The sequence below is a fragment of the Crocuta crocuta genome, unplaced genomic scaffold (genome assembly GCF_008692635.1).
Source record: "Crocuta crocuta isolate KB4526 unplaced genomic scaffold, BGI_CrCroc_1.0 scaffold64, whole genome shotgun sequence".
NCBI classification, from domain to species: domain Eukaryota; kingdom Metazoa; phylum Chordata; class Mammalia; order Carnivora; family Hyaenidae; genus Crocuta; species Crocuta crocuta.
Genome location: NW_027530640.1, coordinates 6236156 through 6260592, shown reverse-complemented (window position 1 = coordinate 6260592; position 24437 = coordinate 6236156). Strand labels below are relative to the sequence as shown.

The following is a 24437-nucleotide window of genomic DNA, read 5'->3' as shown; positions in this document are numbered from 1 at the left end:
TTAAATGTGGAAAGATTTTCTGCTGCGTTGAATGTAGAGAGGGGACTCAGGTTGTTTTGGGTTTTGTTTTTTTAACTTAAGAAACTAGAGAAGGGGCCCTGGGTGGCTCACTCCGATAAGCATCCAGCTTCAGCTCAGGCGATGATCTCACGGCTCATGAGTTTGAGCCCTGCATCAGGCTCTGGGCTGACACCTCAGAGTCTGGAGGCTGCTTCGGATTCTGTGTCTCCTTCTCTCTCTCTCTCTGCTCCTCCCCCACTCACACACTGTGTGTGTCTCTCAAAAATATTTAAAAAATTTTTTTAAAAAGTGTAGAATGATGATGCCATGGCATTGGGTTGAATAATGGCCCCAAGATGTACAATTCTTAAACCCCAGAACCTATGAACGTCACGTTATAGGGCAAATGGGACTTAGCAAATTTATTACCTGGATGAGTTCTGAATGCAAGTGGAATTATCCTTATCAGAGAAAGGCAATGGGAGGGCTAAAGCACACTGCTGGCTCTGAAGAATTGGGAAGGGGCCACGAGCTAAGGAATGCAACTCTAGAGCCTCGAAAAGTCCAGAGAACACTGCTCTCCCAGAGCCTCTAGAAGGAGCACTGCCTTGCCGACATACTTGTTCAGCCCAGGGAACTTAATTTTAGACTTTCAGCCTCCAAAACTGTAAGAGAACAGATTTGTGTTGTTTAAGCTACTAAGGTTGTGGTAACATGTTACCATAGCAAAAGGAAATGAACGCACCATATAGAGACTTTGGGCAAGGTAGGGGGTGCATGCCCTGGAGCAGGTAGACAGGAAAGTGAGGAATTTGGGTTTAGGTCTGTCAAGTTTAAACTGCTATTATAAATGTAAGCAGAGATGTCAAGCGATTGGACAAACCGATCTGGAGTCCAAGGTGAGGCCTAGGCCAGAGTTATCAGTGTGGGTATCATCACCATACAAACTGCTAAATCCATAGAAAGGAGGTCAAGGTTGGAGCCCTGAAGCACTCTAACACTTAAAGATCAGGAAGGAGAGAATAAGCCAACAAGGAGACCAAGCAGGAGTAACCTGAAAGGTAGGAAGAAAATTTGGGTCTGTGGGGAATGGGGGTGGGAGGGGCGGATGCCAGAAACCAAAAAAAGAATTTTTGTACTATTTATTTTTGAGAGAGCTAGAGATAGAAAGCTGTGCAAGCAGGGGAGGGGCAGAGAGGGGATCCAAAGCAAGCTCTGCAGAGAGCCTGATGAGGGGCTCAAACTTACAAACTGTGAGATTATGACCTGAGCCAAAGTCAGATGCTTAACCAATCAGCCACCCAGGCGCCCCAAAAGAACAATGCTTTAAGGAAGAGTTTGTGGTCAGTGGTGTCAGATACAGTGGAAAACATTTTCATGTCACTGACCATTCGATAGGGTATCACGTGGATCACCTTGGCAGGAGCAGATAAAATGATCATGGAATACAAGCTTGAGGTATTAGAGATGGTGAATAGAACCTACCATTTTGGGGAGTTTTCATGTAAATATGAGTAAAAGGAGTCAAATGAGGCAGTAGCCTGAAGAACATGCCAAAGAAACTTTTTTAGAATAGTTGACATTACAGCATATGTATATATCTATGTATATATGTATGTAAGTAACACTAAGAAAAAAACCTCCCACACATCTTCCCTTTCTTCTGCATCACTGAAGTAGGCAGGAGTATGGAATCCAGAGCAGAGAAGTAGAGATACTAGCTTTAGATAAAACACATTCTTTCATGTAACTGGAGAAAATAGAAAATACTCAGGTACGCTTACAAAGAGGTGACAATTAATTTGGTTGTAGTTGGATGCACATCTCTTCTGGTTGCTTTTATTTTCTCAGTGAAAAAAAAAAAAAAAAGGGGGAAATTATCACCAAGCCCGGAGGTCTGGAGAGAGAGGTGAAGGTTGCATGTGAGATTGAACTGACCAGGGAACTCTTAGAGGACTGCTGGATGAAATGTGAGCAAGGTTGTGGTTTTCTTCCCTGCAGTGCCCAGGTACAGATTCGTTGTAAGGGGACCTTTGGATATAAGCAGAGTTGTAGTTTCTTGTGGCCAGTACCGCAGAAGACTTTCTGTTACTGTTTTTTTCTGGGCAGAGAACATACTCTGAAGCATTTCAATCCTTAAAAATTCGTTGAAGCTTGCTTTATGACCCAGTGGATGATCAGTGTGGTAAATGTTGCATATGCACTTTAAAAGAACGTGTATTCGAGTGGGAGGTAGAGTAGTCTGTATGTATGTCGATTATGTCGTTTGTTCATTGCATTGTTCAGATCTTCTAAGTGATTTTTTCTTTGTCCACGGATTCTGTCAGCTGCTGAGAGGTGTGTTGAAGTCTACCACTGTGATTGTAGATTTATCTAAAATTCTATCCACTTTTGCTTTAAAATTTTAATAACTTCCTGGGGCAAAGACTTCTTTGTTCTTGCAAAATATCTCTATGTCTGGCAATACTTCTGGCTTGAAGGTCCATTTTTGTCTAATTCTAGATTTCTTTTGATTAGTGTTAACATGGTACAACTTCCAATCCTTTTACTCCCTATGTCCACATATTTAACGTGGCCTTTTATAAACTCCATGTATTTGGGTTTTGGCCTTTGTGTACTGTAATAATCTTGGTCTTTGACTTGAATCATTTGATCCATTTATATTTAATGCAATTATATAGTTAAATCTACCTGTTCTGCTTTATAACGTGCATCCTTGCCTCAGTATAGTCCTGAAGAAATTATTACTTCACTTCCCTAATAATGATAGAACCATACACTAACTCCAACTCCTTTAACTCCTCTCCTGCCTTTTGCATTATTGTGGAAGTGAATTTTGACTCTATATGTAATTTAACCCCACAAGACATGAGTTAGTATTATTTTGTGCAGTTGATAGTCATTTATATTCACTTCTATATTCACTTTCTCACTGCTCTTCATTCCTTCTTGAAGCACACAGTTTTGTCTGGAATCATTTTTATTGTTTAAGAGTTCTTTTAGTGCAGATCTGCTGGCAATACATCCTATTTTCACTGGAGGTAGAATTCTACCTTGGTAATTATAGTCCGCATTTTAAAATGCTGTTCCCTTGTCTTCCATTGTTTTTGTTAATAGGTCACCTGCCAGGCTTATTGTCACTCTTCTGAAGGTCGTGTATCATTTTGTTTTCTGACGACTCTTCAGATTTTCTCTTTGTTCCTTAGCAGTTCTACTATGATGTGCCCATGTATGGTGTTCTCTGTACTTATTCTGATTTGGGAGTCCTAATGGTTCTTGAATGTGTGGCTTGATACCTTTCATCAGCTTGGAATTCTCTCTCATGGCTTCTTTAGAAACTCTGTTTAAAAAAAAAAAAAAAAGATCTTTTGACTGTGTCCCACTCATCTGTTTTAGTCTTTTTTTTTTTCATCCTTTTTTGTTTGTTTCTTTGTACTTTGAGTATGTTCTATCAATTTGTCTTTAAGTTCACTAGTCCTATCTTCTGCTAGGTCTAATATCGATTTAACAGAACCTAATTATTGAGTTCTTAATTTCAGGTATTGCATTTTTCTACTTAATTCTACCTAGGTATATAAAATTGTAATTATCTTTTTTATGTTGTTTTTTGGTCTCATAGTCTATATTGTAGTGTCTATTAATGTTTTAAATGCCAGATACTCCATATATTAAAAAAAAAAATACTTGAAATGGCTGTCCTCTTCCTCTGCTAGGCAGAGAGAGTAGAGAAAGAATCATTTTAATCTAATAAAATGCTAAGTTGAATCAAGGTTTAACTGAATTTTTTTTAAGCCTTACTCTGCCTCTGATTTATTCCTAGACCTAGAAGTTAGCCCTACAGGGTTTTTAACTGTGAGCCTGGTATGTTCTTCAGGATCTTTTCCCTTCCATACCTTTGCTCCTCAGCATATTAAGACTGTGGAACACTGTTCTGAATTTAGGAGATTATTGGTTTAGCTCTTCAGTCTGCTACTCCACACCACCTCAGAATGAGAATATGAAATGCGATCAGCGAAGTGTAAATAGAAAGGAGAGAGAAGGCTGTAGTGCAAACGCTAGGGGAATTTTGCTGTGAAGAAGAGAGACAAATCAAGTAACTAGAAGAGAATGCATAATCAAGTGGGTTTTTAAAAGAGGTGAAGAAACTAGAGACAATATCAAGATGGTATTATTGGTAGTGGGTTAAGAAGCTCTGGGTACAAGAAGATCATGCCAGATGCCAGAGCCTTTAGCACATGAAGAGAAGCAACCAGGAAGCTGGGAGATGCTGGGGTAGGTGAATGTAGGAAGAGGCTCCAGGGACCAAGGGCTTTACATTAGAGCAACAACAACAAAAAAAAAAGTCAAAGGGGACTCCACAAGTAGTAATGAATGGAGAAGAAATTTAGGTCAGCAGGGACTGACAAAGTCAAGAGTTCAGTTTTGTATTTGTTAAGTTGAGGTCGTCAACAGAGGAATGAGTTCTAAAGTCATCAGAGCAGAGCAGGTTATCTGAAGCCATGAAATCAGATGAACTCACCCAGAGAAGGGATATAGACAGACAGAAGGTGGTCAAAGAGGAAGACCTGAGACATGCCAACATTTTGAAATCAGAATGAGCAAGGGAAGCTAGGGAGATGGGAAGCTGACAGAAGAGAAGTTTTCTAGATGGGAATAGTTAGCCATGTGGAATCTTGCCGAAATGTCAATAAAGGGGAGGATCACCAAGTGCTCTCTGAATCTGACATAAAGATCTTCAAACAAGTCAGAGGAGTGATGAAGACAGAACCTTGATGGGAATGTTAAAGAGAAATGGATCAGGAACTCCACGGCCAGTTCTTCAGAGAAGTTTTGACCAAGAAGTCAAAGGGGGGTAGAGGTGGGTTTCTCCCCCAGAAAGTCTGACATCTTTAAGTGAACAAAGGGAGTGGCTAAGATGTGGACCAATGACAAGGAGTAGACAGAAGTAGTAAACAGAAAAGGAGAAAACAGTCTCCATTTGAAAGGGCCACAGGGGAGGCTCTGTTATCCTGGGATAAGAGTTTCAGTTACAGCAGTTATTAAAAAAAAAAAAAAAAAGTGTCTGCCTGATCCTACAGTCTGGGTCCCAGAGGCTACAGGTGAAGGATGTACAGAACATACAGATAGAGGCCGTGAAAAGAGACGAGGCAGGGGATAATGTATGATCACTAAGTCAGTCTCAGATGACACAGAAGGAAGGGCCAACTCACCAGCGTCCCAGCCAAAGACAGCACAGGAAGGACACGGAGGCTTCTAGGAGCCCAAACAGCTTCCAAGAGTGATTACCCAAGGGTCCTGCAGCTGATTCTTCAATGGAAATAGTAAAGCCTCTGGGTTTAGGCTTTTGCCAAGAGGGTCTGCGTCCCCTTTAAGTAAAACACGCAAGACGTTTTTAAAGGGGATTGAACTACTGACAACAGTTTTATGCCTCTAGAGACAAACCCAGAAAGGTGGCTTGTGCCCTGGCTTCCCAAGCAGGCTCATCGCCAAAGCTGCAGGGTTGGCTTTCCACTCACTTGGGCATGACAACCATTTACACAAAGCCCAGAACTGACCACTATGTCAGCTTATGATAATGATGACTCACTTGTACCCATTTTTTTTTCAAGTCCATAGGTGTGGACCCTCTGCCAGCTAAGCTGTCCTATGACAAGTCTCATGACCAAGTGTGGGTCCTGAGCTGGGGGGATGTGCACAAGTCCCAACCAAGCCTCCAGGTATGTTGAACACGTGGAGACCGACACCCACAGGAACAAAGGACACTGTCCCTGTCTAATAAGTGTCTCTTGCTACCCTAGGTAGCTAATCGCATGTATCCAAAATCTACCCATCAAGGCTTGAGGGGAGACTAGGAAACAACCTTGGGCCAAAGCCCCTCACAGGCAATTTGCAAGGTGTCTTTGGCCACCCCTACCTTTAAAAGACATCCATACTGATGATGGATAAGATTCTGATGTCAGGACAACCAGAATGTGGCTCCCAGGCCCCACCTCTCCTGATCCAGGACTTTCTTCTCCTTGGGCTGGCCAGGAAAACAGGATCAAAGCAAGTGCTAGATGCAGGCCCATAAGGAAGGAAAAGTAGGAGCAGCAATTATGTCCCTAAGTGGAAGCGCATTTACTGAGTGCTTACAGGATGCTAGGACACAGGAAAGTTCACTAACTTGCCCCTGGCTCAGCACTCCAAGAGGAAGTACATGCAGTAGCTGAGTTTGGGCACAGGAGCTCTGGCGGATCCCTGCCCACCTCCACCAGCCAGAGGAGGTCAACATCACCCCTGTGGTGCACATGACTGGGCCTTTCTCATCCAGGGGTGCAACAGAGGATTAAGCCCTCAAAAAAAAATGAGTTAAATGCCAGAATCATCCCAAAGATCTACAGAGAACCATTCTAGATGCACAGAAGTTAATTCGTTTCATACAGTGAATGCCTCAGGACCTGAGGGTGTCGTTCTCTCTCAGAACCCGACCTGAGAAGGGCTGCAGACAGAGTCAAGTTCACCCTATTCTCAAGACTGGTAAGAGCAAAGGGACACCTAGGTATAGAGGCTTCCTCCAGGGGACTACCTGCCTGTCTCCCTCTGCACAGTTGGGCCAGGGGGAAGACACGACTTCATCTCCTATAAATTGAGACTGTTGTCATCTGATGGATGCCATCAACCTGGGCCCCAGCGAGCTGACAAAAAATCCATTACATGCCTCGAAGCCTGAATAAAGGTCATTCAGAGCAGAGCAGAAGCCCAGGGCAATTGTCATTTTTATTGGCCCTCCCTCTGGCAGCTCCCAGAAAGCCTCCAAGATCATTCAAGGGGAGGGGCTGCCAAAACCTTTTTTTGCTGAAACCAAAAATGACTTCCTAATTTAACAAGGCAGAGGAGTTGAAAAACGCATGGTTTCAGAGGTGATGTATAAAAGAGAAAATATGAGATTGGCCCTGGATTTCTCACCTGTAACAGGAGCTGGCGGACCATGGTATCTGCACGGCTGAGGTCCGCGGAGAGCAATCCTTTTCCCAGCCAAGCTCTCCTACACCTGGCAGGACAAAAGAAAGATACAGCATGTGCAAGAATCCAGAGAGTGCATCTTTCACTTGGACGCTCTGAGCAACAGAGTTGAGGAAGGATCCCAGACAAACACCAGATGAACCAGATCAGAGACATCCAGATGAAGAAAGATCAGGAGGAGACTGATGTAAAGAATGCACTCAGGGAGGAACTAGGATGGATGAGGAAATGCTCTCTGCAAATGTGTATTAAGTTCTAAATAAGGATGCTGGAATTAGGAAAGGCAGGCTGAATGAGAAATCCTGATACCAGGCTATAACCGAAGATAAATTAATTCAGTAAAAATAATCGTATGGAGTAGAACAAAGTGGAGGGCGTAAAAATACTTAGAAATAGGGGCGCCTAGGTGGCTCAGTTGGTGGCGCGTCCGACTTCAGCTCAGGTCATGATCTCCCTCGTGGGTTCGAGCCCCGCATCAGGCTCTGTGCTGACAGCTCAGAGCCTGGAGCCTATTTCGAATTCTGTCTCCCTCTCTCTCTTCCCCTCCCCTGCTCACACTCTGTCTCTCTTTCTCAAAATAAATAAACCTTAAAAAATTAAAAAAAAATACTTAGAAATATCTTACTGGGATAAGAGAAGATGTAGAGAATCTATTTGGAAACAGTAGATGGGAAGTGACCAGCTCATTATTCCAAATGTGACAAACTGAATTCTCCTAAAAGCTGAGATGATCAGACTGTGTTAGGAAGGAAGGAAACTCTAACTTGTTCGTAAGAAAGGCACATGAAACAGAGATTAAAAGGTGGTATTTAAAGGGGCAGGAATGAGGACAGGTGAACAAGAATATATTAATACTGCCACTCAGGCATATCAGGCAAGGTAAGGGTTAAGGTCAACGGCCCTAAAAACAGCAAATGGAGAGACACTAGGTGTCTCCAATAGCCAATAGTTTTCAAGCAACATTAACAACTAAATGCCTGACACAAGAGCAATTAAAAATACAAGAACTTAGGGCACCTGGGTGGATCTGTCTGTTAAGAGTCTGAGTCTTGATCTCAGCTCAGATCTTAAGCTCAGGGTTGTGAGTTCAAGACCCACACTGGGCTCTGCCCCAGACATCGAGCCTACTTAAAAAAAATTTTTTAATTTAAAATGCACTTAAATTGTACAAAGGAGATGAAAGAGTGACATGGAAAAATCGATTAACATTGCAACTTGGTTTAATACACACCTTTCATCTGCAGAATAGTTTTTTGACAGGTCCACATCCACACAAGTGTATCTGTAAACAAAGGAAACTAAAAAATCTTGTAGATGTTATAGGCAACATCATCTGATAATTAGAAAATAATCAAAATAAAACCTAATAAGAAAACACTGATATACAACTGCTGGATCAAAAAGGAAGGTAAAAGGGAAATTACAAAAGCTCTCAAAAACAATGGTACAGCGATCATTCCCCATCAAGACCAATGGGAGACAGAGAGGGCTGGAAACATTGAGTGTCTGTGACTTAAAAGCCTCAAGAAGTACTTGTGTTGACAGCAAAGGAAACANCACTGGGTGTTATGTGGAAACTAATTTGACAATAAACTATTCGTAAAAAAAAAAAAAAAGAAGAAGAAGAAGTACTTGTGTTGAGAAAAAGAACAGAGTAGTCAGGAGGAGGAGAAGAGTGAAATTAATATAAATAAAACCAAAGAATGAAGAGAAACAGAGAAATCCTTCACAAGCCTGGTAAGGGAAAAAAGAACAAATACATGAGAGGCATGAGAAAAGGATTATTACTGCAGATATGAAGGGATAGAAATAACTGGAAAATAATACATTGCAACTCAGGGGCACCAAATTTTAAAACCTAGAACAAGTGAGTGACAGCTTGCAAAATCTAGCCACCTGGACGGCTCAGTCTATAGACTGTACAACTCTTGACCTCAGGGTCGTGAGTGCAAGCCCCACATTGGGGTAGAGTAAAAACTGACCGAAAAAGACAGAAGCCCAAAACAGAACAGTAATTATAGGTTTTTTTAAAGATTGAAGAGCTACCACAGAAAAACATATGGCTAAATTTTATCAAGCCTTCAAATTATATTTTTAATATTATTTAACTCTCTCAGACCACAGGGAGGAAAATGTACAGCTTTTTTGTTTTAAATAGCCAGCATAATTTTAATTATAAAAACTAAAAACTGTATAAAAAATAAAGCTGTGGGCTAATCTCACTTATGAATACAGAAGCAAAATTCTAAACATGGTATTAAAAACAGAGTCCGGCAATGCATCTAAATGCAGGGACCAAAGTCCCAGGGTATGATGATGGTTCACTCTCAGGAGATCAGTCAGCATTCTCTTAACAGACAAAACAGGGAAATAAAAACCTATTACTTTCCATAAATGCTAAAAAGGCACTGAATTAAATACAGCAGACATTCTCAGTTAAATACTTAAAAACAGGAACAGAAAGGCAATTTCTTAAATATAATGAATCCTATTTCCCAAAAAACCAAGAGCAAAGGTGGCCTAAATGCCCAAACACAAAAAGCATTTCGATTACTATCAGGAATTAGGTCACAATGTCCAGCATCGCAAGGGCACAGTGTAGGCTTTCCACGGTGACAGGAGAGTGACCGGATTTAATAAAGCCACGTTTATCGCTATGGATTCGGGTTAAAGAAACCACTACTTACAGACTCTCCTGGAAATGTCAACTGGCCCCGCCCTTGTGGTGCACAGTTTGGAAATGAGAACCAAGAGACTAAACAGTGCTTTTCTGAATCCACCAACTTGACTTCCAATGGGTACATTCATGGGAATAGACAAAAATTTAGCTGCTACATTATGGGTTTTCTGCAGTGTTTATAGTTGCCACACAAAAAATAATATGATAGCATTTCTCAATATCTAATACTAAGGAACTGGTTAAACAAAACTTTGCTTGGACTACATGAAGGTGTTTCTATAAATGAAGCCCTTCCCACAACAGCCAGTGTTGGAACCTCGGGCACTTTCTGGAATGCTCTGTACTGCTCCTTGGCCCACCAGTCCCAAGCCCCCCAGCTAAGCCTCCCTTCTCAGCCGGCTTTGACTACCCTCTTAGAGAGATGCTCTAAGACCCCACACCAACTATCAAGTGACATTGTCTGATACCTAGCAAGCCTTCATTGTCCTGAAGCAAGCCTACAGAGCCAAAGAAATTGAGGAGTTCGACAATTATCTTTTGGGCACCAACGTGCTCAGGAACATGCCAGGACGCAAGGCCAAGAAGGAACTCACAACTCGTGAGACAGATGAGGCGTTCATACCCACATAAGTTCAATGGCCCGTGGTACTGCGTTTTGATGAAGTAACCTCTGAATATAGGGTGTCAGAGTGGTGAAGCGTGAATGACACTGACCGCTGACAGCCTGTAATTTTCCATCTCTATTAGAAGCTAAAATGACAGGCCTGGTATCCAGCAGTGATTGTATGGCTTCTTGGAATTCTTTGGCATTTTCCCCTAGACACTCTCGTGATCCAGTTTCCTAATGCTGATATTTTCATGCCCAGTGCCCAGACTGGTTTCCCACGGACTTGACATGGAAGTATCATTTGGCCATTTTTTAAAATCGTAGAAAAGTAACCTAATGTAATGTGACAACATTAGAGCTGCCCCAAGGCTGAACATCACAGCCCTCCTCATTCCAATCCGGCATCCTGCCTGCTTATCCCCTCCCACCTCCACCCCCCAGGAAGCATGATCCAGAAAAAACTGAAACTTCAACCCTGCCTGAGGAGGCTGGATAGGTGTTATTTGTTTCCCCATAAAAGCAAGAGCCAGAAGGCAGTTCTATTCTTAAAAGGTAAAAACATCCAGAACTCCGAGCCACATGAGTCACAAAACTCCAACAAAAACTGTCCTCAGCCTCTGGCTGCAGAAGTCCGGACCCTGTAGACACGGCCACACTATCAAGATCAGAGAAAGTATCTCAGCTGTGGGTTCAAGGTCTAGCTCTTCCTCTCCTGCTCAGAGGTCCTAGGCTTGACCCTGTGACCCTTCAGCCTCATCTGGCTGTGAGTCACCCACCTTTCAGGACCATGGCCTAGAGATTGGAGGCTGAGGAGCACATGAAGAAGGCCAGGGGCCCCAGGCACGATGTCTCTGGCCTGGCCGCGCCCGAGGCTGGGGTAGCTGAGGGACACATGCTCAGCCTGACCACAGCGGGCTTTCTGGGAGGACCTCCAGACCGCTCTCATCCCACCTAACCTCTGACATCATAGCTCTGTTCTGTGCTGCCGGCGTGACCTTCCCTGACACAGGCCCAGCAGGGACTTTCCACACCAGAGAAGGGCAGCGGCTGCCTCCTGCCAACCCCACAGAGGAGAAGGTGTTACAGAAGGAGACAGAGAAACAGAGGCAGCAATGCTCTGTCACTGCCAATTTGTACAAAACACAGGGCCTGATGCTACATTTCTCACAACAGATCCTCTATGCAACTGGACCTGATCCCCGGCATTCTAACTGTAAGGCATCTAAATGGCTTGAGTAGCATCAATGAATGGGGCTTCTGCAGGATTCCTGCTTTCTCCAGGAAATCATGGAGTCACCACTCCCCTAGAGCACCTCTGTGAGCCGGCTATGACAGAGATGCCCACCACGTGGGCCCAGGCACCCGGCATCAAAGGAAAATAAGGCATCAGTAATTTCTTGCACCATCTGACATTTTCATGACTGAAAAGCTCTCTCCCCTCTTCCCCGGGTGGCCTGAGTGCTGAGAAGGTGGGATTCTCGGTTGTAGGGGAGATGGGCTCTGAGCAGAGTGATCTTTCTGTTCTGGGAACCCAGCATGATCCCCCGCCTTCCCAGCCTGTGCCTTCTGGAGCTGGCGATGTGCCGCAAGTTCAGGTCAGGCCTGCCGCGCAGGACGGAGTGATTCAGGAATGCGTACCCAGTCTGCCACTCCCTCTCCCCAGAAAGGGGACTCCCTGCCGACGACATTCCCAAGGAGACCCCCACTCTGCTCCCGCCCCCTCTCTCACATTGGGGCTTATCCATATCTCCTCCTGAAGCAGTGGGTCTGCTGAGGGGCCTCACCAGCATGTGTGGGTGGTTCCAGGCCTCCCGCCCCTACGTGGGTGGGCCCTCACAAGGACCCCCACTCTGTGTTGTAGGTGATCACAGAAGCCAGCACCGGCCAGGGCCAGCACCTTATCCGCACACCGTTTGCACAAGTGGATGATTTCTTCATTCCTTCAACAAACCTCATCATCAACCACGTCAGGTGAGACAGGCCCACGATGGCCTAAGGAGCCCCCCAGTCCAGCTCAGCCCGGCCTGTGGCTGCGTCTGCCCCCTGTGAGACTTGCTCCTTCTCCATCTGTCCCACTCACCCCAAGCTGGCCTGAGGCTCCATCATGAGGGGACAGGAATGGACCCATGGCTAGTCCTTAATTGTCTTAGTTAAGGAAGGCACTCAGCTCCTACAGCCCTCAGGGGCCCGCAGAGGACAAGAAGTCTCATCCTGAAGGTGAGGACCATAGAGGAAAGGCAACAACAGTGGTTCGTACATCATGCACTAAAATTGTTAGACACAAAGAAACTAGGAAAAGTGGTCTCGACGCCTTTATACAGATGAGGAAACTGAGGATTAGAGAAGTTAAAACACGGGCCAAATTTACACAGTCATGAAGAATCAGATCAAATACGAGGCCAGGTCTCTTTTTAGGGCCTTATTCTCTGCTGCCACCGCCCATGATTTTTCCAGAAGCCCCCAGAACAGCCATACAGAGGGCCAGCCAGCAAACCACACCTCTGCTGGTCTGGTTGTCACCACCCAGAATAACCTCATAATGGTGGCCAGTGACCTCAACTGCCACCCTCAGTCCAGACTGGCCCTTCCCCCTGCCTGTTCAGGTCAGACAGCCCCTAACACTTAAAGTCACCAGTGCAGAAGAGTCAGCCTGCTCTTGTATAAAGTCGCCACAGACCGCAAAGCCTTGCCTTTCTTTTGTCTGACATCAAGCCCCTTTCTCCAGGAAGAAAGGACCCTGTTTTATATATTGAAGCTGGACTTTTAAAACGAGGCCCACCCACTGATCCAAGCCCAAGCAAGGAAACGTCCCCTTTATGAACCCCTCCCTTAGACAGCACTGGGGAGGAGCCTCTAAGATTCTGGGGCTTGCTAAAGAGTGAAAGCCCCCCAAAGACGCTGAATTCAGGCGAGGGTTGAGCACAGTTACAGGCTCTGTGGCACCTCTGTGTGGTGTTCCACATTCAAGTTCCTTGTTAGTTTCCTGCTCTTTCCATGCTCGGTCTCTTTAAGGATGCTTTTAAAGATGCTTTCAAGTGGGCAGTTCCCCCACTCAGAGGCTCAGTTAGTTATTCAAGAGAGGAGTGCGGAGGAGATGTTTCTCTTCTTCCCCGTAGGCGTCCACAGCACCAAAAGGCCTCTCTGAGTCAGGGACTGAGGCAGGGGCTCTCGGGTCAAAGCCAAGTCCTGCCTGGGGTCAGGCCTTCTGGCAGCTTGCCACCCGCCTCCAAAGCGGATTTTGCAAAGCCCAGATGTGAGCAGCCTCCACCTGCTGGGCCCCGCCCCTCAGGCTCCGTCTTTGATCCAGTCCTCCCAGCAGCCCTCAGCAGGAACTGCCCTCCTCAGAATCACAGAGGCTCTGAGAGGCCATCCCCAAGCCCGGCTCCGCAGCTGGCAGGGCACAAAGCGACGCCAGGGCCCTCTAGCTGCAAAGGTAAAAGCTGTCCTCAGCCCCCCTGCCCAAGTTCCTCCCCTGGGCATCGTAAACATGGCCACAGGAGAGGCCGCCCCTCCATGTTCCTCTCCCCCAGGGAGGGAGCGCCAGGGGAAGCTAGTCCTTGTTGGCTGGCAGTGCCTGCGTGGATTCTGTTTAGTCCAGAGAACAGCAGCATCAAGCCCGCCTCTGCGGTCCTCCTCGCAGGTGATGGGGGCTCTTGTCTTTTCCCTCCACGCGTGGGCCCCCGCTTCCCCCCTGGCACCAGGCCTCGGGGGAGCTGACATGAAGGCATCCCAAAGGGAGAAGCTGTTGAAGGCACTTTTACGCTCCTCCTCTACCATTTCTAGCCACGAGTGCATGTTAGGAAAGCATAAATTCCGGAGCATTTGCAACGCGGCTGCCTTCATTTTCACCTCGTAGATGAATCACTGAGGAAGCCAGGCCCTGCAGGATGGCACATCTAATTAAGAGGCTATTAGCGCACTGAAGGATTAGGATAAAGGGAAGAGAAAGGATGCCATCACTTAGAGGAATGACAGATCCTGACCTCAGTTCTTCCTTTTGCAGGTTCGGCTTCATCTTCAGCAAGGCTGACCCCACAGTTCACAAAGTTGACCTGGAAACACTGGTGCTGCTCAAGACCGTCAGCCTGCAAAGCCACGGCTGCCTGCCACAGGCCATGGGCCACACGCACCTGGGCGGCTACTTCTTCATCCAGTGCCAACAGGACCCCCCCGCCGCCGCCGCCCCCCAGCTGCTGCTCGACAGCGTCACGGACACCGTGCTCGGCCCCAATGGTGACGTGACCGGCACCCCACACGTGTCCCCCGACGGGCGCTTCGTGGTCAGCGCCGCGGCCACCAGCCCCCAGCTGCACGTGCAAGAGATCACGCTGCAGGGGGAGATCCAGACCCTCTACAGCCTAAAAATAAGCCAGGGCATCTCAGATGTGGCCTTCCAGCCCTCCTTCACCCACGGGGATCAGTACTACATCTATGCCCCCCTGGAGACAGAGCCAGACCTGCTGTTCCTGGAGCTGTCCACGGGGAAGATGGGCATGCTCAAGAACTTGAAGGAGCCGCCCACGGGGCCCGCGTGGCCTTGGGGAGGGCCCCACAGGATCGTGAGGGACAGCGGGCTCTTCGGACAGTACCTCCTCGTCCCGGCCCAAGAGTCGCTGTTTCTCGTCAACGGGAGACAAAACACGCTGCGGTGTGAGGTGTCGGGCATAAAGCGGGGGACCACCGTGGTGTGGGTGGGCGAGGTATGAAGGAGCCAGGAGCAGAGCCCTGGGCCCCCTTAAGCACCGCCGAGTCCTCACACCGCAGCCCCAAGCAGGCGCCCTGTACATTTTCACAGACAAACGCAAAACCTGTATCCGCTTTGTGGTTCAGCACTGGCCTCCTTGCAAGTTTCCTAGTATAAGGTATGCGCTGCTAACCAGATTGGAGTTTTTCGTTGGGAAGTATGATTTATGCCTTGAGCTACGGTGAGAACACATGCTGCTGCGGAAAGGGATCATTTCTGTGCCCAGCCACACGCCAGGTCTCCCGGGGAGCGCCGCGGGACCGAGATCTCCTGCTTTCCAGGCTGACGCTTGTGTCGGTTGCCTTCACATACGTACTCGTTGTCCGTCACGGCCGGGTCCCGCCGACCTCACCCTGATGGAGTGGCCCCGAAGCCTGGCCTGGAAGCAGGCTCCGTGGGAGCCCAGGCTCTCGCTCCCGGCGTGAGAGCCACGTCCACCCTCCTTCCGGACCTTCTTTCCTCCTGTGCAGCTGCTTCATGCTTTTTTTCCATTTGACGTGGTGTAAGCCCGAGGGAGAGCCAACCAGACTTCTTGCGTCTTGGGGGATGGGGAAATCACTTACTTTATTTTGGAAATTTTGATTAAAAGATAATTTTTTATAATCTCAAACGCTAATAAGCAGAAAGATGCTCTCCGACGTCCGCTCTGTTCGTCCCTGCCTTAGACCAAGTCTGAGAGTCACCCCCCGACACACCCCACAGCCAGAAAGAACAGGGGGCATCCAGAAATAATGGTCCTCTATGCCACCAACGCCCTGAGTACAGATATGGCCACCACATCAGCAAAGCCTTTGTTCTGGGCTGGGACGCAGAGACCAGGACAAACCCTGTGTGCCTGCTTTTTACCGCAGAAGGGGGATGTTTGATGAGCCCGGCCCAGTTCTCCAGATTGCGGGCAGACTGGGCTTGCCCCGGGGGCGGTCTACAGAACGGTGGCCTCCAGGTGCAACACGGAAACCCCAAAGACACGTGTGGGGGCCAGGTGGGTGATGTAGGTTACCCCTTTCCAAAATCTATTTTTCTGCTGTCCATAACCCTTGCACTTGGCTCTAGCACACCAGTCCTTGCAGCTCACGGCACAAACGGCACATTTCAGTATTTTATTACACGTGGGCCCTTCAGTCCCCAGTGATACACACTGCAAGCCCCACAATCAAAAGGATGTCGGGGGCGGGGGGGGTGGTCAGGACGCAGGCTACGGATGCTGCACGATTCCCCTATGTCTCAGACAATGCTGGGCTGCCGGGGCGGGGGTGGGGGGGCATGGAGGAAGTGCAACCCAGCTGGCCCAGGGAAGACAGCCCATGCTGGAGAATGTGCGCTCTGGGACTCCCATAATAGCCCTCTCCTTCTCCCTCGTCTCAGTAGCCAAAACACACTTATATGCTTTCTGGCTTGAATGATCAGTTTTCAAGCCACATGAAGCTGCAAGAAGTGGGCTCATCATGGACAGCTCACCTAGGGAAGCCCCCTTCACCCACCAACATGGCTATGCTTTTCCCGTGCTGATCACTGGCCCCTTTCAGGGAAAGGAAGACACAGACCCTGCCTTGCAGTAAATACACACAGGTCCCTTTTACACTCACCTGACGGGCCAACCTAGCATACCCCAACCCGATTTCCTGAAATCAGCCAGTCCTCTGTCCCATGTGTCTTGGTACAAAAAATACCTGTCCCCTCCAACTCCCAAGGGTGTGCTCAAATGTGCACATGCGTACTTTAGGTTTTGTTACATGTCCTTAAGATGTAGCTACATGTCGAGAGGATGGACTCCAAAAGCCACACGCTCAGTTTCCCAAGAGCTGGGATGGATAGGCAATACCTCTCACCCTTTCTTTTTATTCCTGCCTCAATCTCTTGACACATTCACTTCCAGACTTCCACTTTTATCACTGCAATTCTCCAACTTTCACCAACGTCTCCCTTTGGAAAAATCTTCCAGATGGTGACAGCCCCTGGCAGAGAAAGAAAGTCTCTGAGCCTACCTAAGGAAGAGCCTACCAACAGCCAGGTCAGGACACCAGCCCTTCTGGATCACGGGTTCCCACACTGAAGACCAATCCAATCCCAACAAGCCTTTTGATGTGGGCGGGAGTCTGCCGCACCCATTCCTTTGCCCCATTCCTTCTGTTTCTGAGTGTGTCTGAAAAGCATCTCTGCCTCAGGCTGACTCACTGTGCAATTAACTGGAGATGCCAGCTTAGGGCTCACAGCCAGCGTTCTGCACACTGTTGAGTCTGAGCAGGGATTCGTAGGCCTAAAAAGAGTGAAACCTGCACATTTGTGAAGGCAAAAGAGTAAATGCTTTCTCTTCACAGCAACCAACAGAACTCCTGGGTGGGAGGCAGAGGAAAGGCTGGCCAGGTCACCCCCTGTCCCTTCCAGCCCCAGAAGCAGCTCAATGGAACACAGTCTGAAAGTCACTGGTATAAGAAGCTATGCAGCAGGTGAGCCTTGCTGCCGGCCCAGCCACAGTCCTTTTGACAAACACACAAGATCACCTAACAGCTAATATTTTACACTAAAGCAGCATTTCGTCTTAACAAAGACACTTTCATAAGGAACTATTTCAAAATTTACTGAATTTTGAAATAAAATTAATTTCACAAAAATTCAACCTAGCATTTTTTTTTCATAACAACTCACAAATAATCTACATCTTTGCTGATATTAAGGATGTGAAATGGAGGGAGCTGGTGTTCCTTCCGCCCCAGTGAGCAAAACCCCACAGGGAGGCACTAGATCCAAAAGTCCACCCAGCTTCTACCAATCGAAGGTAGTAAGAGGGATGTGCCCGCTTCCAGGCGACTGCATGGACCTTCTGCACAAGAGGCCTGGGCGTGGAGCACACACTGTGTGGCAAATGCCATCATCCCCACCCCAGCAACCCTGCCCAATGAACCCTAACTGGGGCTGGCCCAGGCTTCTTCCCTAGGTCTCCCAGTCAATTCAAGCGTCTTACTATACCTTTTGTGAGCCCCTGCAAGTAGCTGGAAGGACACGGCAAAGTGTGGCTGGCCAACTACTAACACCAAGCCGTAGGAATTTGAATCTAGATGCATCATGAACAGAGGAAGAAGCTCAGCCCCGGCATGCCCCCTCCCACCCCACCCCTGCCATCTCCTTTCCTCTCCACTGCTCTGTGCAGAAAAGGGCTCCCAGCTCCAGGTAGGGCTCTGGAGGATGGCCCTCGACCCCAAAGAAAGCAACTACCTGTTGCCCTAAGAAATCTAACTGCTGAGGCCTCATTTAGGAGGAAAGCCTGAAGTTAGCTTTGTGTGGCCACAACTTCCTTTCTGTTGACCAATAACCTGTGAACTAAAGGAGAATCCAGAACTGAGATGTGCACCAGATCCAGGCTGGATGTACTTTTCTACCAGGGGCTGGCAACGCCATCATTCCTTTCTCACTGTATGTTTCACTCAGACACGGCGAACGCTGAACCGCCCTCATCACCAAATCCCACAGCCCTGTCCTGAGTCCTCCTCTCCAGAAGCAAACCTCTGGGATTGCTGAGGCCACTCGCCCTCCCTCCCATTCACCTGCCAGTCTACCTCACCTTCTCCCCGTACCCAGCTCCTCCAACAGCTGCCCCCACCCAAGAAGCTGGATGGGGACATGGGCTGACAACACTGACAAGAAATGCTTTGCTGCCCTCCCCCACCCAGAACCCCAGATCCCACTCCACATGTGGTCAGAACTCATGGGGACACAGCCCTTGGCTGCCCAGAATCACAACCCCCATGCCGTAGCTCGCGGCCCTTCCAAACGAGGTGACCAAGATCAGAGCAAGCTCACAGGTGTCAGAGAAGTCAACTGTTGTCAAACAGAAACTGCCAGATGGGAATAGAGACCATGATGTCTCAGCCAAGCTTCATCCCCTTAGAGGGCCCACGCCACACCTCCGTCCTTCCCACTTTACTCTCGGCCTTTCTGGCTCCCCTCCGATGCCTCAGGTCTCCTGCACATGTGGCTGTTCCACAGCTCCTACAGTTCAAGGAGCAACTGACCTTACAGTCACACCGCTCCCCACGATGGCCTTTGCCCATGCTGCTAGCTAGCTTTGAAGTCCAAGTAATAAGTCACTCGTAGCGCCACATGCTACTATTTGCTCCCGGACTAGCACGGAGGCAGAGCAGCTTTGGTCGACAAAGTCACTAGCTGCCATGGCTTCTCTCCAAAGTCATAGAGATTACAAAACACTGAGCGGCTTAAAAGATTCAAAGAAGAAACTACATGGTGCCTATTCTCGAGGTCTGACTACAGGACCCCAAAATCCCTGGTGGGGCTCTGGCCACTTCCTGCTTTTCTTCGCCAGATTATCTGCCAAGGTACTTGAGAATGTGAGCATCTTCTGTGGGCCTGCAGGCTTCAGGCATCAGCCAGACAGCCGGCAGTGGGAGCCCAGCAAGCAGGGTCTCTCACCTGCTCTGGGACTGCAGGCAGCAGTGGGGATTTAACCAAACACAGCGTGTGAAATTATGGAAAGCATGGGAAGAGCAGGGACTGGCCTCCGAAACTGAGAGTGAGGCTTCCTGGACCAGCACGTGTTGAACATGTACTTTTTGTTGTTGTTCTTGGACAAACCCACAATTCTCACAGACACATGCATGCGTGCGCACGCACACACACACACACACCTTCCAAGCTCATCTTGACCAACATGGGACCATCTGTTTCCCTTGTGACCCTAGAGACCATGGCCCATGCCCCTGAGGGCCCTACAAGGCTTAGCCTGCACTGCACAAAGCGCTAACTGTTGACTCACCCCTGCCCCAAGCATGGTGACCTCTCCACATGTCACCAGGGAAGGGTCAGAGAATGCTGCCCTTTGGAAACACACTCTTCAAGTTCGGAGCTTCCCAGTGAGTTCCATAGGGTAGTGGTTACCAGGTTCGCCTGCCAAGATCAGGGCTTCATTTGTAAAGAAGGGCAACTAGTCTCTGTTGACCATGGGGCCCAAGTGCTCTCTCTTAGACAAGATTCCCTAAATATAAACCTTCATCCTCTGTCCAGTATGACATCTGCCATCGGTTTAAGAATCAGTAAGAGGGGCACCTGGGTGGCTTAGTCGGTTAAGTGGCCAACTTCAGCTCAGGTCACGATCTCACAGTCTGTGGGTTCGACCCTGGCGCCGGGCTCTGTGCTGACAGCTCAGTGCCTGGAGCCTGCTTCAGATTCTGTGTCTCCCTCTCTCTCTGGCCCCTCCCCCACTCATACTCTGTCTGTCTCTCTCAAAACTAAATAAACATTTAAAATTTTTAAGAAAAAAAAGAGTCGGTAAAGATACTTCAGCTGATTCAGAGAGGTGCAGGATGACAGGTCCATAAGCCACCACCCCAGACCCCACAGCAGCCCCCGTGGCTGGGCAGCCCCCAGTTCTGGCCTGGCTCTGTCACCCTGCATCGGTCTCCCTCCTGCTCGCACTTTCTGAAGGCCCTGTGAGATGATCTCAAAACAGAAGCGGGCATGGAGTGTTGTCAGAGTGATCACACCGCGATTCGTGCTATCATGTAGCTGAACGGCCCTCAAGATACGAAGTCACATACACATCCTTTGTCCCGTTAAGATTCTCCTGCTCCCCCACCTCAGAAAGCTTTCAGGTCTCTTATGTCAAGGCAGATACATTATTTTGAGCAGATGCGTAGTCACCAAATCTATTTTCTGTAATCACCAGTATTCCTCAGAAGGCCTCCTGTACTTACGATACATGTGAATTCTTCCTTATTTATACAATATATACAAATTATTTTTAATACATCAACTTTAGTAGAACTTTGTACCAACACAGTAACCGTACGTGGCATTTGAAATAAGTTTGTGTTTACTTTGATGTATTGCACAGTATTGAACACACCGTGTGACTGCAGTACCACTTGATACAAAGACGATGCACAAATTCTCAGCAAGTATTGTCATTGTAAATGCTCTTTTTCTGAGGATTTTACAATAAAACTTGAGAAAAGTTACCATCTGTCGCTGCCAGTCTGTGCGCAGTTGGTGAATCGAGAAGAGACTAAGGCAGGACCACGCACACAGCTCTCCCCAGTCCCCATCACCACAGCAGGCTCTAGAAGGGCCAAGAGAAATGGCCTCTCCTCTGGCCTGCTCCCAGGAGCTGCTGGGCAAAGGCAGGCACTTGAACCTGGAAGTCCCTTCCCCCATGCTAAAGTTTCAAGTCCCCAAATGTCCCACCAGCATCTGGATCAAAACTTCTCTTCACCTGCCTGGTAGATCTTCACAATTTGCCATAGTCATGCTATGTCCCCAGTAGCTCTTGCTTCTCTTTGAGACAGACTTTCTAGCCAGGATGTAGAACATACAAAGTGCTCGGTAATCACCAACCTACCAGTGCGGTGTGCCCGCCACGGGCTAGGTATGGGGGAATGAGCGCTGGAAGAAGTGGACACAATTCTTTCCCTTGGTGAGCTTCACGTCCACTGCACCAGGACTATTAGTACAGATTCTCCCGAGCAATAGAACCAATAGACTGCGTGTGTGTGCATGTGCACATGTAGGTGAGAGAAAGGAGGAGAGACTTATTTTAAGGAATTACTTTCTGCAACTGTGGAGGATGGCAAGTCAAACTCTGCAGGGTAGGCTGTCAGCTGGAGACCCACGGAAAGTCTGTAGTTTGAGTCCAAAGACAATTTGTTGGCTGAATTTGTCTGGGGAGGTCAGTCTCTTTACTTAAGGCATTTCACTGATTAGATGAGGCCCACCCACACTTTGGAGGGTATCTGCTTTATTCAATGTTTACTTGTTAAACATTAACTTAAGTGACAGAAACTCCTTCCACAGAAGCACCTGGAAGAGTGTTTGACCAACTATCTATCTGGGCACCATGACTCAGCCAAGTTGAGACATAAAGTTAATCATCAAAGTCATGGGCCTACAGCAGCTGTGGCTCTGACCTCTGTGGAGATGGGTAAGATGATGCTCATCTCCTCTCTTGGAAAAATAACTGATGTACCAGATGCTGCAATAAACACTTAATGGGTTTTTGTTTGTAAATTTTTTAATTTTTTTTTTTGAGAGAGAGAGAGAGAGGGAGAATGAGCAGGGGAGGGGGAGGGGGAGAGGGAGACACAGAATCTGAAACAGGCTCCAGGCTGTCAGCACAGAGTGCGACACAGGGCTCGAACTCACAAATCACAAGATCATACCTGAGCCAAAGGTAGACGCTTAACCAACTGGGCCACCCAGGTACTTAAGAACTAGTTTTATACCTTATCATTATCCACACAAGGCAGGGGTTGGTGTTATCTCCAACTCATAGAAGAGGAAATGAAAGCTCAGAGCAAAAGAGCCAGATTCAAATTCACCTCTATGAAGCCAAAATACACGCTCTCAATCAGTAACCCACTAAACCCGTGGGTACCTACGGTACCCATCTCCACAGAGGTCAGAGCCACAGCTGCTCTAGGCCCACGACCTTGCAACCCCACCCCCCGATGGCAGAGCCCACGTACAGCAGGGGCTTTGCTCTGCTTGAACTTCCACCTCAGGAAAGCCAGCTGCCCAGATGAGCCCTCAAGATTTGGGGTCGGCACGGTCCCCTCAGGCAAGAGGAAATGCATGTGACTGGGACCCAAAACCTCTGGGTAGCGAGCAGACAACTTGCTCACTGCTGCAGAGGCTGGGCTCTTCCCTGCACACACTCCGGTCATCTCCTTTCTCCTCACAANCAATGTCTCCTCAGCGGCCTGAACAGAGGCCACTGCAAGAGACACACAACATGTGGGCCCAGCGCTGTGCAGCCAGCCTTGGGAGGCCCCGGAGGGGGACGGAGTCCTCAGCTCTGCCCACAACCGGCACACCTTCCCAACCGTCTCCATGTATCCGCCCTCCCGTTCAACTACCGCTCTCCCAAAACCGTCTCTGAACCCAGGGTCTGCCCACGTGGAGCCCACAGTCCGCAGGACCCAATGGACCCGAGAAGAAACACTGGCACTTGGAATCCTTGGGGGGGCCATGCAGGCGGCCTTGATCCAGAGAGGCTTTCCAGGTGCAGTGAAGTAGAAGCCACAGGTCGGGGAAGGGGGTGGTCTGACTGAGGACCAGTGGGGCGAGAGCCGGCCCGCTGACCCAGGAGAGACCAGCACAGTGGCAGCGTGGGCAGGGCAGCCACAGGAAGGGGGACAACTAAACACAGCAGGCCGAGGTGAAGGAGAGGCCTGGCAGGGCACCATGTTGCTATGGAGACGGAGAGCATCCTTTAGAGAGCATTCTTCGGGCTCTGGAGACTGTCTTCCCTGCCGGGGCCCTGGGTACTCAACGTCCAGGCTAAAGAGGAAGAAGACCAGTGACAGTGACAGGGCAGCCGGGACCCAGAGGCCCAAAGCTGGGGTCACTCTGCTCAAGGGGACGCTGTCCAGGGAGAGTCACAAAGGACTGTCAGAGAAAAGAGAGAAAGCGGACGTCCCTAGAGGAGGCGGGCAGAGGCTGGCACATGCTGCTGAACAGATCCTTTCTATGAGCACAGAGCCCTGGGATTCTGAAGACCAGAGAGAAGCGTCTGTAATGGGCTACAGGGACAGGAGACAAGTGGTGTCCAAACAAGCTGGGACTGCACAAGTGGGGTGGGGACACACCCGGGCAAGGACGGAGAATGAACTTCTGAGAGGAAGGGCAATATCCGTACAGGACAGAGGGAGCTGAGAAACAGGGCACACCCGGACCCCCGGGGGCTGAGAAGGAACACAGAGAAGGCTCAGGTCCAAATACCCCAATATACAGGGGCCGGCGGGCCAGGAAAGAAAATTGGAGAGTTGCCGGCAGATGGTCACAGAGCCACAATTCTATAAGCCGGGCCTGGCTATGCCTGAATCTAAAATTATTACAAAGTTGTAAAAACTAATGTTTTTTATGTAATACACATTACATTGTATTATATGCAAGTCTAGACAGATACCGTCTTATGTGCACAAAGTTATCTTATCTGCCCCAAGAAAACGTGTTTGTTTCGTCAGCTCCCATTTCTCCAAGGCCACTGGCCACCGGAGCCCATCATCTCCAGACAGAGCTTCCTGCCAAAGTGAAATCCAGTTCCCAGACAATAGACGCTGGTCAGCAGAGGGACCAGCAGGGAGCAGCCCAGGAAGAAGAGACGAGAGGTGACAGCCTCTCAAAAGGACCCACATTGTGTCCAGTGGGTAGAACTAGACCTTCCAGAAATACCTCCAATGAGGAGACTTTCGGCAACCCTGGGACACAACAAAGAAACCTGACTCACAGAGAGCCTGGGAAACCCCTAAGGGAGGCACAGCCTCACTCGTCAAGCTTTCTGAAAACCCCAGGGGTGATCTCAGTCGGCACAAACCTCTAGGTAACCACTCTGACCTTGCAGACGCTGCTTGGGATTCTCTCTCTCCCTTTCTCTCTGCCCCTCCCCAATTTGCTCA

General features: G+C 48.5%; 1 protein-coding gene across 2 annotated transcripts in view; it reads left to right on the top strand.

Annotated features, from left to right (window-relative positions):
* Nucleotides 1-15643, top strand: part of FSTL4 (follistatin like 4) — a 407161-nt gene extending 391518 nt beyond the window's left edge. For both annotated transcript variants that reach the window (XM_077768629.1, XM_077768627.1), the window contains 3 exons: nt 5610-5717; nt 12151-12260; nt 14293-15643. In XM_077768629.1, coding sequence (XP_077624755.1) covers nt 5610-5717; nt 12151-12260; nt 14293-14995 — 921 coding nt within the window. In that variant the 3' untranslated portion in view covers nt 14996-15643. The remainder of the gene's footprint in view (nt 1-5609; nt 5718-12150; nt 12261-14292) is intronic.
* The last annotated feature ends 8794 nt before the right edge of the window (nt 15644-24437 follow it).